Source organism: Halichondria panicea, chromosome 15, assembly GCF_963675165.1.
Source record: "Halichondria panicea chromosome 15, odHalPani1.1, whole genome shotgun sequence".
Taxonomy (NCBI): domain Eukaryota; kingdom Metazoa; phylum Porifera; class Demospongiae; order Suberitida; family Halichondriidae; genus Halichondria; species Halichondria panicea.
The window spans coordinates 2,985,798-2,998,210 of record NC_087391.1 but is presented as its reverse complement, the minus strand read 5'-3'; the positions used below and the strand labels follow the sequence as shown (position 1 = coordinate 2,998,210).

Below are 12,413 nucleotides of genomic sequence, written 5' to 3'. Positions count from 1 at the left end.
TAGGAATAGAAGTAGCTTATTTGTTTGAGTTAAGATCTGAAATTTGTTGTGCATGTACCTGAGTATATTGCTCTACTAGTAAGTTCTGAGAAATACTGCATTTTGTTGTTTTTGGTGGCAAATATGTTAGGAATACAACTTTCGATTTTATATTAGTTAAGGTCTGATTTTTGAGCAGCATGTACTACAATAGTGTACTTTTCATCTGTACTAACTTACAGGAGTTAGGCTAGCCTCTTCTTTGCTAAAGCGGCCCATCTTGTCAAAAACAGTGCTTTTTATGACTTTTGAGGCGATTTGGCTACGTAGTAAGCTCAATTACCACGCCCCTGTGACACAGAATGACCAACACCAACTGTGTATTTGCAGGTAGGCATCACATGACCTTTGGATGTAGCAAATAACAACAAGATGATTTGTGATGTCACAAATCAATGAATATCATTGCATACATCAGCAAAAGTAGCAAAACGGAGCAAAATCACCATTTTTGACAAGAAGGGCCCCTCTAGCAAAGATGAGACTTGTCTAGCTCCTGTAAGTTAGTACAGATGAATTCTATGCTACTAGCATAAAATCGAAAGTTGTATTCCTAATATATTTGCCACCAAAAAACAACAAAATTCAGTATTTCTCAGAACTTACTAGCAGCCCAGACTTCCGTTGAAGCTCAAAAGATGAGCAATATAGTCGGGTACATACACAATAAATTTCAGATCTTAACTCAAACAAATAAGCTACTTCTATTCCTAACATATTTTCGGAGGTACACATTTTCGGAGGTACACATCTTCAGACAGCCATTTCATAGTGATGATGTCATGTGATGTTCCTGAAGGATTCTGTTAGTCCACGCTCGTCAATTGTCCAGTTGCGGATGCTTTCTACGGTGGCCCTGAGGTACACACCTACTCCATTTTTCATTTCCGGTTCATTTCGCAGTTCAACTACGCTTAATTCTGCAGTTCACTTTGCAGTTCACTTTTCAGTTCACTTTGCAGTTCACTTTTCAGTTTACTTTGCAGTTCACTTTTGCAGTTTGCTTCTGCAGTTCAGTTTTTCAGTTCTCTTCTGCAGTTCATTTGCTGTATCACAATAATCACGTGACATCACATGTGCTTTAATAAGAAACACCTGGAAACTTAGGAGGAGAACAGTCTGTCTGTCTGTATCTGTGTTTATCATGGCACATTTATCTACACAACAACTCAACGGTAGGTTAATAGAATAGGATGTATGCAGATAATGAATACCCCATTTCAACAGAAGTCTTGATGAAATACTTTTACTCATGGAGACCCTACAAAGTAATTGTTCAAAGACTGGAAGAAGTGCATGGAGTAAAGAGGAGGTATACAGTACAGCTAGTTGTATGGTATATATAATCTGTAAGTTTTTATGTAATTAGTGTGTCTTGGTTGAAAAAAAGATTTAGACGTCTCTGTCTGTATCGTCGACCAAGTGAGTATGCACCTTTTGGAGTGGTCAGAAACTGTATACAGGTGAGGGCTTTAGGTATATGTTTTATGCTTAATTATGTTTTATGCTTAATTATTATAGTGTTTAAAACATAGAGAGAACTGAGGACATCAAATCGGTCCATAGGCTACAGATGTATGGGGAAATTGCTTAGAGATACATATCGATTGGTAACAAAAAGGTATTATTATAAATTAGTGTTATAATTTTATACAATTATACAATATACTTTTATACAATTACAATCAATGATTATAGGGTTACAGTAATGCACATTCTGCAAGTAGCTGATCCTCATGCAGTTCAGCATCGTCATTCCCGAAGATTGAGTAGAAGAAAATACATATCGAAGGTTGTATTACATATAGGGCCCAAATTTTGTGTGGCATTTAGACGGAATGGACAAACTCTCTCTGTTTGGGTTCTGTTTGGGTTCTGCATTCACGGATGTATTGATGGGTATGCCAGAAACTCAGGAATAGTGTATACACACTGTACATATGCATGTATGTTGTATGTTCAGCTTCTCCAGGAAAGTGGTGTGGCTAAGCACGAATCATGATCATTCTGCACTACTATCTTCAGGCTGTTGCTATTTTGAGAGGTACACTATAATATATAGTCTCAACAAAAATGATCAACCATATCTTTATTCAGGCCGTCCAGGCCGTCCATCCATATTACGCATGGATCATGGGACTGAAAACAGCTTCATAGGTGCCATTCAGTATTCTATGCGGGAAGATGGACAGGACCCTTTCAGTGGTGAACGATCCATTCGTTATGGCACTTCTCCTGCTAACATCGTATGTTATGAATTTATTGATCGAAAATTAACCTTTTTCATTTTCAGAGGATTATCTCAGGAGGCATACAACTGGATGGTGGATAGATCAATTTAAGGTTATAATATAATTATAAATTTTATGTCTAGTTTGTGTACATTTCAATAGCAACTGGAAATGGAGGGATTTTTTGTGAAAGGAAACTTGTTCCACAAGAATTGTCTTTTTATTGTGTTCTCCCCTTTAATTGAACGAAGTCTTGCAGCATTTGTCCACTATTGGAACACACACACTATTCGTGAATTACGGTCCGATTGGTATACCTGACGACCTTTACGATATGCCAGCAACATACGGTAATACTAAAATACATACCTTACTAACGAATGGTGTTAATAAGTCATGCACAGGTGTGGACGACTATGTGCATCCTGTGAAATGGGATGTGTGGAATGTAGCTGCCACTGAAATGGCAAAAAGTCCCCAATGACGACTTTTATGATGCTTATCACCAAATTCTACTAAATGATTTAAGGCTTGACCCAAGTTCTGATGTTACCGAATCCAATGCGTTTAGTGTATTATGTGTATTTAATAAACAATTATAATTTTTGACTCTTATAAGTTTACAAATTAAGTTATAAGTTGAGTACTGATGAAGTTAAGTGAGTACGAATGAATTAGAGTACGAATAAATTAAGTACAAATGAATTGAATCAAGTTATGGTATGGTATGTTCATTGAAATGGCTAAGCTGGGGAATTAGTCATACTTGTAAGAGTGTCACGGAATTGATCATAAACCTACAGTGAGAAGCATTAATCTAGAAAATGAATGAATAAACTTACTGTGTTTATTGATGCTCTCTTCTTGGGAATTCTTGATACACACATTTTGACTGTCTGAAAAAAGACCATTAAAACATCCTCTGTACACTCCATTGCCTTCTTGTCAGATATGGCTTTGAAATAAGTAACATCTCGGCACTCGTCCTCCACATGATCCACCTGCATATATAACATATTACAATACCATGCAATGTACACAATCACAAAACGTATGACCTACCAGGTTAGCTGCGTCCCTGTCATCTGAGAGGCCAGTGAATGTCTCAAGAATCACCTGTCGTGATAAAAGATGGAATGAATAAATAATGCAGGTGGACAATTGACAATCATACCACGCCAAATGAGTACACATCACTCTTGACACTATATTTACAGTCAGAGAATTCTGGAGGCCGGTAGCCATGTGTGCCAGGTAAGAAATCAGTTGCTGTAATCAGCGTAGTTCTATTTACTGACTGTGGCAACTGAATACTGAAACCAAAGTCGCTAATTTTGGCATTTAGTTTGTCATCAAGTAGGATGTTAGACCTTTACAAAGATAGACATGCATAAACATTCTTAAGCACTTCACCACAACCAACGTACGCATTATGAAAGGAAACACAAGGCACCGAGGCTCCAAACAGTACCCCATTAAAGGCAGTATGTTTGGGTGACGAAATCTACTCAGAGCTCATTTGACATTTTGTTGTGGCACGAAGCATCTTAATGCCACGCTTATATAATTAATTGTGTGTGTAAACATTTTACAGAGATGGCAACTGGGCATTTTCTTAGGTTCCCTTTATACACTGATCCAAATCCACCTTTTCCTATTAATGACTCTGGGGGGAACGAGTTGGAGGCCTTCTTCAGTGCATCGTGACTGTAAACCATGGACCCTATAGACCCTATACACCCTATACAACATTTTTTAATAGGACATTACATTATGTAAGACATACGTACCACCAATGAAGCTGCTGGTGTTATCATCATCACCCCTTTCACTCTCGTTACTTGAAACTGTTCATAAGCACATTCATAAGCACATACATATCGCAATCCTACAAGAAAATTGTTCTTTAATTATGCTGCTAAGATTTATAAGGTGTGGCAAATATAAGTGCATAGAAATTTCGAGCACATTTTCATAAAACATAAGGCACACATAAGGCACACGTACCACCAATGACGCTGCTTGGAGATTTGGTGGTATCATCATCCCTTATACTTGTTTCTTCATCATCGACGTCCGTACTCATCGACGTCCGTACTTGAAACTGTTCATAAGCATGTACATACAGCATGTACATACATACACTTTATTAGGAAGAGTATGCAACTCCACTCTCTGTCCAACCTACTCACAGCTGCTGTATGTTTTTTTGTGTGGTCATGTGACGTAGGTCAGACAGAATTCCTCCTGTATAGTCTATTGGAGTTGCATACTCTTCCTAATGAACAACTTCCTAAGAGTGGGCTATCAGATTGATGAACATGTTTCCATTCCACAGAAATTGCATTGGACTTGCACACACGACTTTCCCTTGTTACTGAACATGAATATACACCAGGGAGATTGATCCAAAGAACAGGTGTGTTGGCTTGTTGGTCGTGAAGCCACTGATATACATCATCCAAGCCATGTTTAGAGACAATGCAGTACAGGGGTATGGTGTCTTTCACAGGGAGAGTAATGGACAACACAAAACAGCCCTATAACATTAACACATTAAATTAATGATGCCTTTTGTGTATATTGTATTATACCCGAATCAGAGTCTCCATTAAGTGTGTATTGTCCATTACTGTCAACATTCAGTATACATCTTAACCCTATAAAAAAAATATGATAATAATTAAGCCTTCTAGCAATTTATTAAATTACCTATACACACTTTGGCTAGCTTGTACTGATTTTCCTCAGGGAAAAATGGGACAGGTGAATCCATTCCATGAGAAGATTGCTCAGTGAATCCAATGCATGTGTTTGTAAACCTGACGTCTATCTAGAAGGTGATCAGTGTCCAACCCTTGACCTCCAATTTCACCACAGTACAGAACTGTTTTTTAGACATGCATAATGTATGCCCCAATGCACATGTATAGACTACTACTCACCAGATACATTATCACCACCAATTACAACATCATCTTGTGTCCTCAACCTTTTGGGACTGGGTGTATCTGCCTATACAACAGAATCAACAGCAAAGTGTTTCAAGGCATCTATGTATACATACGTACGTACGTCCATAACATAGCCAACACCAAACTTGATCCCGATAAGATTTCCAGGTCCACACTTTTTCTCCAAATTGGGTGGAGAAAGTGACATCAGGAGGGATTAAACTGCCATTACATCGAAATAGTCTAGCCTTCATCTGGGGGTTCTAGATTATTTGCTGATGCAGCAGCCTGGCACACTGTCATATGAGTCACCATCATTAACTGCTACCCCTATGTAACAGCCAGAGCGCTTGTATGTCCCCATTCTAGTGATCTTCTAGTGATCTTCATTTGGCAAAAATCAACCTGTACGAATATGACTCTATACGTAGCGACTATACAAACCATAGACTGTGACCTCTTACATCTTTAAATTTTAATGTAATATGTGTACCATAGTAGATATATACATCTACATCTACTATGGAAATGATCTTGTCAACTAGGCCTTGCTGTAATTTACCATTGCTTGTCCCAGCATATACAGATCTCAGGTTAGAGAGACTTGGTTGGGTAGTATTAGGACTAGGGAAGGCTTCAAGAGTTTCACTAACTAATTATGTACTAGATCCACTTGCAGTAGTTATTATAGATCTACAGCTTTATTGCTAGCCTCTCATGTAATAGTACACTCGTACTCGACTCTAGCTCGTACTCGACTCTAGCTCAACAGACTTTAATATTCCACGTGGATCTGTGGCTCAATGCGCATGTGCACTTTAATAACCCACTGCTGGCATGCCTTCATAACACAGGGCTTGAGCCTGAGGAGAAAATCATGTAATTACAATTATCAATTAATTCAAAATGACCTTTTCATAATTGTCCATCTTACACTTAAACATGACCGCTAGCTCAGGTACCAGAATATCCATTGTGAACGAGAAACTCTACATAAAAAAAGTAGCAATTGCTAAGCATCCCTTAACTTTACCTTGTGGAATTGTGTGGTAGGGCTGGGGGAAGCACATTCAGAAATGCTTTTGTGCTGTTCATTTGTTAAAAAATGCTAACACTTTCGACTGCAGAGTGCTAAATACATTAAGCAAATGAATAATATTTATATCAATACACTCACTTCAACATTCGTATGTTGTCTTTTTCCCAAATATCTTTTCTACTTCCTGCATGTATTATAAATGTGATACTTAATTTAATTACGCATGTGTTTGTCTTGCCTTCCCATCCAAAATGCTCTGTTGTATAGCCCAATCTTCAATTTCTTGGCAGCTAGCTTCTAATTCTAGGCTAGAGCTCATGGCTCAGGGGCGGATCCAGGAAAAACAAAAGGGGGGGCTAGCTAGAAAAGGGTGAAGCCCCGTAAGAGGGCAGCCTCGCCGGAGGCGAATTTTTTTGCAAGATTTGACCTTTGAACTTTCATATTAATGAGTAGAATACGTTGACCTCTGCACTTACTTTTAATACTATGGTGATACTGTACTGGTCAGATGTACGTACGTACGTACAGCTAGCTAGCTAGCTAGGTACGTCCAGCTAGCTACCCTAGATCCTTTATACTCCTAGTAGCTGTTGTCTAGCATCTCTCAAGTGATTTCAAGTGAGTCTACAGATGCATAATTGGTGGCAAAATTGTTGTAGAGTCAGACTACAACACATGGTAGTTTTTTCAAAAGGGGGGGGCTTCAGCCCCTCAAAATCACCCCTGGATCCGCCCCTGTGGCTAAGCGCTTAAGCTAGCTTGCAAGCTAGACCTAGTTTCCAGGTGTTTCTTATTAAAGCACATGTGATGTCACGTGATTATTGTGATGAACTGCAGAAGTGAACTGAACTGCAGAGAAAACTGCAAAAGTGAACTGCAGAAGAGAACTGAAAAACTAAACTGCAGAAGCAAACTGCAAAGTGAACTGAAAAGTGAACTGCAAAGTGAACTGAAAAGTGAACTGCGAAGTGAACTGCAGAAGCGTAGTTGAACTGCGAAATGAACCGGAAATGAAAAATGGAGTAGGTGTGTACCACCGCTTCTTCTTTGTAATCATGTTTCCCTGGGTTGACTGCTTTCTAATCCCTGTTAGAGCAGGGTATGTTAACCCAGCTTCTTTGTCTTTCAGTGCCTCAAAAAACCTTTCCACCTACACCAGGCACACGCCCTTGCCTTAGGATATTCGAAAAAAAGAGAGTAGTGCGTTTGCGTTTTAGTATAAGATTACCTTGCCCTCATCTTCCCTCTGACATAACCGGTAATCTGATGCACATGAAGGTGAGTATCAAATGGGATTCCTTGGCTTACAAAACGCTGCCAACAACTGTGATTTCAGCTTCTCAACATTTCTACCTGCCACATTGTTGAGTTCTCTCTTAGATAGACAGTAGCCTAACCTAGTCTATACTAGCTATAGGCTCACAGATCTTCAACTTAATACTCATAAGATTCCATGTGGTGCAGAGACCAACACTAAAAAATAGACCATGGGGAGACACAGATATGGACATGGAGATTTCTAGAACATTGCACAAGAGCACATGACAAACGTAAGTAGAACAAACATAACAGAGATCACATGAGAGGTGATAGTGTAAATTAGTTAATATTGCATTCATATACCCTTATGTGTGGCATATCCAGTAGGAACTGTTCTTTGTCTGAGTCTAACCTCTAACGACACCTCTAACAACAGCTCCTGGGAAGTACTGGCTTTATTGATCCATCCGATGCCACTAAGCATGTTACAGGTGACATTACAATTATGATGAAAACACAACCATAAAAGTATTTGTGAGAATGTCGCGTTTATAAGTATTTATTACGGTATCATTGTAGTGTTTTGTGGTCTCAAGAAAGAAGAAATTGATTCTTCCAGAATCTGGAGTTCCAGTACGCGTTTGTTGCAAGCAATTGCGGTATAAAAGGAAAGTAGCAGGCCGGAAGTAAAATCATTGCGAACAAAATGGCGCCTATAATTTCCTGTGTAATTTACTAAGGTTTTACGTTCGTAGTACGATTACCCATATTCTGGGTAATTTGAAATGCATGCGCACTATCATCCCTGCAATAGGCCGTATTTTAATTGGCCTTGAATCGAGGCTAAGTAGTAACTATTCGGGCAAGTTCTGGAAGAGAGTTCCGATACTCTCTTTGGCCGGCGGTATATGTTGGAACCTGCACTGATGGAACTTCTATATGGTACTGATCGTTATTTCACTTGTCAGTATTCTCAGTATTACAATTTTCTGTTTAGAATTGCAATTGATAAAGTGAATATCATGATGAGTTGTTGCAAAGTGTGAAACTAACTATCTAGCCTTACTAATACAAGAGAGTAGGACCTACTAACACAGGGTGTCCCGTAGTAATTCTTTCCTGTGTACAAAGTGGTGTCTTCAACCGTCAGTAACATAACATGCTCGACTCTCGCTCTCTGAAGTACGGCCACCTCGATATACCGGCCATTTGGTTTGGCTATCTCTATGTTTACTGCACAAAACTCACCCTGAAGTACAGCCACTCGCTATTCCGTTTACCGGCAGTGCCCAAATAATGTTTTCAATGTAATTTTATATGTATAATACGGCCGGATATGATGTTTTGGGTGTGGTTTAGTAAATAAAATTGGATTACACTTAAATAGAGAGCAAAATGAAATAGAGAGCAGAATGATTTCATTATCCTCGAGACCAGAACTGCAAATCAGTGATTAGATTCGAGGTAAGGTCTAATTATCTGAAGTACGACCACCTCGCTATTCCGGCCAAGTCCCAAGGGTGGCCGGATTAACGAGAGTCTACTGTAATTAGATCGGGACGTCTAAAAACATTTACATTTCCTTGTGAAAAAAAATTACGTAAGTCCGAAGTGTCCCTTAGAATAGAGTGTCCCGGTAATTCGGGTGAATATACGGTGCATGCAGTTCTAAACATGCAGTTCTAAACATGTGAAACCTAGGTACACAAATCAATGTAGTTATCAGTAGTCTCGGGCTGTACGTGATTCAGGAATTTCCCACAGATATCGGGATCAAGCCTCCCGTCACATACCTACATCATGTGATGCGTTGCCTATCCCTCGGTTCCTCGGTTTATCTATGAGAATCTTGCAGTTGACTTCCAGCACCATTCTGAGGCCGTTCATCAGCATGTGGCCTTAGGGTATAGCATTCCCACCAACGCATCGCTGTATTATTTTGTGCATTTTGTACAGCCAAAAACCACAAAGCAAGAAGAAATTTTTATTGTATGAAGCTTCTATCGGAATTAATGGAATGTTGAAAACACTTACCGTCTAGTCCGTTTTACAAGTCTTTGTGTCCCTTCTTTTAGCCTCCTTCGCAGGTTTTCAGTTATAATTTTGTTTCTGTTGTTTGTCACAATATTTATAACAACATACGGGAATAATTGAAAAGGAAGCCACTAAGTAAAAGGAAGGCCTGCCCCGCTAAGCCTTGTGATCTGTAGCCAAATTTAATTGAGCGTGGGCAAGAGTAAACCGCAATATCTGTCCTCCCACACACTGTGACACAGTACTTAGAGCGTATTTACCAGGAACTAGAGGCAAAGAGTGTGTGAAGCTACAGAACACAGTATGTAGAAGTTAGCTCTACAAGATGAAGCATGAAAGGCTAAGTACTACTGTATCTCACTTGTCAAAAGGACCTGGACAAAGAAGGAACCTATTCCAGATCCTGGACAACTCACAGCAATACTTCTGACATGCCAAAATTGACAGATCCCTTCATGTCATCAGAAGGAATGTTTTAGTCTAAGTCATTATAATAAGAAGAAGAAGATTGCCCTGGAACAATCACACTATCCATGCAAACTAGAAGGGCAAGGGCAACCAATTTTATCCTCAGATAATTACAGTAGAACTACAGCAGAAAGCAGAACTACAGACTACAAGACTCGCCTTATCAAACTCAATGTGCTCCCACTCTCAATGCTCCCACTCTCAAGACCTCACGTTCGACCCAGTCGAGTGTTTTAAATTACAGCAGACAATGTTGCTTATCTGCAGGTATTATTTCCGTATCCACTATAGAGCTGGTTCTACTGCATGCCAGAAAGTTTCCAAAAGGAGCAGAACCTCTAATACTACTACAATAGGATTACACGACTATGGAATTAACAGGACCCTATTGATCTTCAATCTATTGGAAAATTCGACATTGGTGCTCGTGCCCCTGTGAAAACTGACACAAATTAGTATAGTTTAGTCACTCTGTCAGTACTCATGAGATCACAACCTTGCAACATTGTCATTTTACACTGTTTCTAGACTAGACTACTGCTCAATAATAACGGCTTGAGGATAGGCTCAAAGATAGACCTTTAGTCTTCAGACTTCACTATGCTAGGTATTAAAGCCATCGTCTATGATAATAATTATCCCCAGACTTGCGAAGTAAGTCTACAATGCGTAGGCATCCTGTGGCTACGGTGGCCCAGAGAGTTCACAAGAGTATGATTGACCTTCGCTAGTGGACAGTACGATTGACCTTCGCTAGTAGAGAGTTGACCATCGCTAGTAGGGAGTTGACCTTCGCTAGTAGTTGACCTTCGCTAGTAAGGAGTTGACCTTCGCTAGTAGTTGACCTTCGCTAGTAACCTTTGCTAGTGGACATGACCTTCGCTAGTGGACAGTACGAGCTAGTGGAAGCTAGTGGACAGTACGATTAACCTTCGCTAGTGGAGAGTACGATTGACCTTCGCTAGACGATTAACCTTCGCTAGTGGAGATTAAAAAAGTGACCTTCGCTAGGATAAACCTTCGCTAGTAGAGAGTAGGATTAACCTTCGCTAGTGGAGAGTTTATTTTTTCTAGTAAAAGCTCACCTTCTAGCTAAAAACCTTTACCTAGGTATGTAGGGGGGTGCTGACCTTATATTTGACCTTTGCTACACTATCTATATCTATAAATATTAAAGAGCCGCTTTGGACAGCAGGCACAACACTAGATGTCCTAGTGACTCACTAGCCTAGTAGGCTACAGTTAAACAGTAAGCAATTAAGCTGCATGGTTGCTTATTTGTGTGCTGATGTTTCTAGTACATGTAGGATTTGTTGTAGTAGCTAGTTTATAATAATACAATAATTCCATGTTCTACTCTAGGGCTGTTCAGTGCTGAGTGGACTATTTTTCTTTTGCCAGATTGAAGTCCAGATTAGAACATGTAGCCTGTAGGAATGACTGTATTAGAACATGTAGAGGCACAAACAACAGCACACAAACAAGCTCAACTTACTGTTCAACTGTAACCTACTATAGGCTAGTGTTGTGCCTGCTTTCCAAAGCAGGCTATGCATGGCTCTTTAATATAATATAGCATCGGTGTGTAGCAAAGGTCAAATATAAGGTCAGCACCCCCCTACATACCTAGGTAAAAGTTTTTAGCTAGGTGAGCTTTTACTAGAAAAAATGAACTCTCCACTAGCGAAGATTCTCTACTAGCGAAGGTCACTTTTACTCTCCACTAGCGAAGGTTAATCGTACTGTCCACTAGCGAAGACTCTCCACTAGCGAAGGTTAATCGTACTATCGTACTGTCCACTAGCGAAGGTCAACTCTCTACTAGCGAGCGAAGGTCAATCGTACTGTCTACTCCACCGTATGTGGCTTTGTTGCCTGTTGAAAGCCCACGCTCTGTGCCATGCTAAGCCCAGAGAGTTCACAAGAGTACGATTGACCTTCGCTAGTGGACAGTACGAGCTAGTGGACAGTACGATTGACTTTCGCTAGTAGAGAGTTGACCATCGCTAGTAGGGAGTTGACCTTCGCTAGTAGGGAGTTGACCTTCGCTAGTAGAGAGTTGACCTTCGCTAGTACGATTGACCTTCGCTAGTGGACAGTACCCTTGGCTAGTGGAGAGTACGATTGACCTTCGCTAGTGGACAGTACGATTAACCTTCGCTAGTGGAGAGTAAAAGTGACCTTCGCTAGTAGGTAGTACGATAAACCTAGAGAGTAGTTAACCTTCGCTAGTGGAGAGTTCATTTTTTTCTAGTAAAAGCTCACCTTCTAACCTTTACCTAGGTATGTAGGGGGGTGCTGACCTTATATTTGACCTTTGCTACACACAGATGCTTAAAGAGCCATGCTGGCCTGCTTTGGACAGCAGGCACAACACTAGATGTCCTA

The 12,413-nt window shown here is 40.0% G+C and overlaps 1 protein-coding gene and 1 long non-coding RNA gene across 14 annotated transcripts; one reads left to right on the top strand and one right to left on the bottom strand.

The window, feature by feature from the left end:
- Positions 1-4: 4 nt before the first annotated feature.
- LOC135349122 (uncharacterized) lies at positions 5-2,816 on the top strand. 6 transcript variants are annotated; one of them, XR_010398878.1, is made up of 10 exons: positions 5-900; positions 1,078-1,214; positions 1,267-1,351; positions 1,409-1,502; positions 1,561-1,660; positions 1,738-2,083; positions 2,137-2,285; positions 2,333-2,382; positions 2,433-2,620; positions 2,675-2,816. It is a non-coding gene; the product is annotated as an uncharacterized LOC135349122 (long non-coding RNA). The 6 variants fall into 6 exon arrangements; XR_010398880.1 differs by having other exon boundaries at positions 5-1,214; positions 1,738-1,938; positions 2,012-2,083; XR_010398879.1 differs by having other exon boundaries at positions 5-1,214; positions 1,738-1,938; positions 2,003-2,083.
- Positions 2,817-2,926: 110 nt separating this feature from the next.
- On the bottom strand, positions 2,927-12,285 carry LOC135349120 (uncharacterized). 8 transcript variants are annotated; one of them, XM_064547608.1, is made up of 10 exons: positions 5,346-12,285; positions 5,216-5,285; positions 4,983-5,157; positions 4,865-4,930; positions 4,459-4,810; positions 4,278-4,374; positions 4,061-4,158; positions 3,333-3,386; positions 3,113-3,271; positions 2,927-3,067 (listed from the first exon to the last, which is right to left on the bottom strand). In XM_064547608.1, the coding sequence occupies exons 6-10, from the start codon at positions 4,354-4,356 to the stop codon at positions 3,014-3,016; spliced, it is 444 nt and encodes a 147-aa protein (XP_064403678.1). In that variant the 5' UTR covers positions 4,357-4,374; positions 4,459-4,810; positions 4,865-4,930; positions 4,983-5,157; positions 5,216-5,285; positions 5,346-12,285; the 3' UTR covers positions 2,927-3,013. The 8 variants fall into 8 exon arrangements, with proteins under 8 accessions (XP_064403678.1, XP_064403679.1, XP_064403685.1 ...); XM_064547609.1 differs by having other exon boundaries at positions 4,463-4,810; XM_064547615.1 differs by having other exon boundaries at positions 4,061-4,117; positions 5,346-12,278.
- Positions 12,286-12,413: the final 128 nt, after the last annotated feature.

Bases quoted from the DNA above. Each gene is read 5' to 3' on its own strand.
- LOC135349120 (XM_064547607.1), bottom strand. From the start codon at position 4,407: ATGTACATGCTGTATGTACATGCTTATGAACAGTTTCAAGTACGGACG. The intron at 4,159-4,277 runs GTACGTGTGCCT...ATTTTCTTGTAG, and splicing joins TCCAAGCAGCGTCATTGGTG to GATTGCGATATGTATGTGCT. The intron at 3,068-3,112 runs GTAAGTTTATTC...TTCTCACTGTAG, and splicing joins AGAGAGCATCAATAAACACA to GTTTATGATCAATTCCGTGA.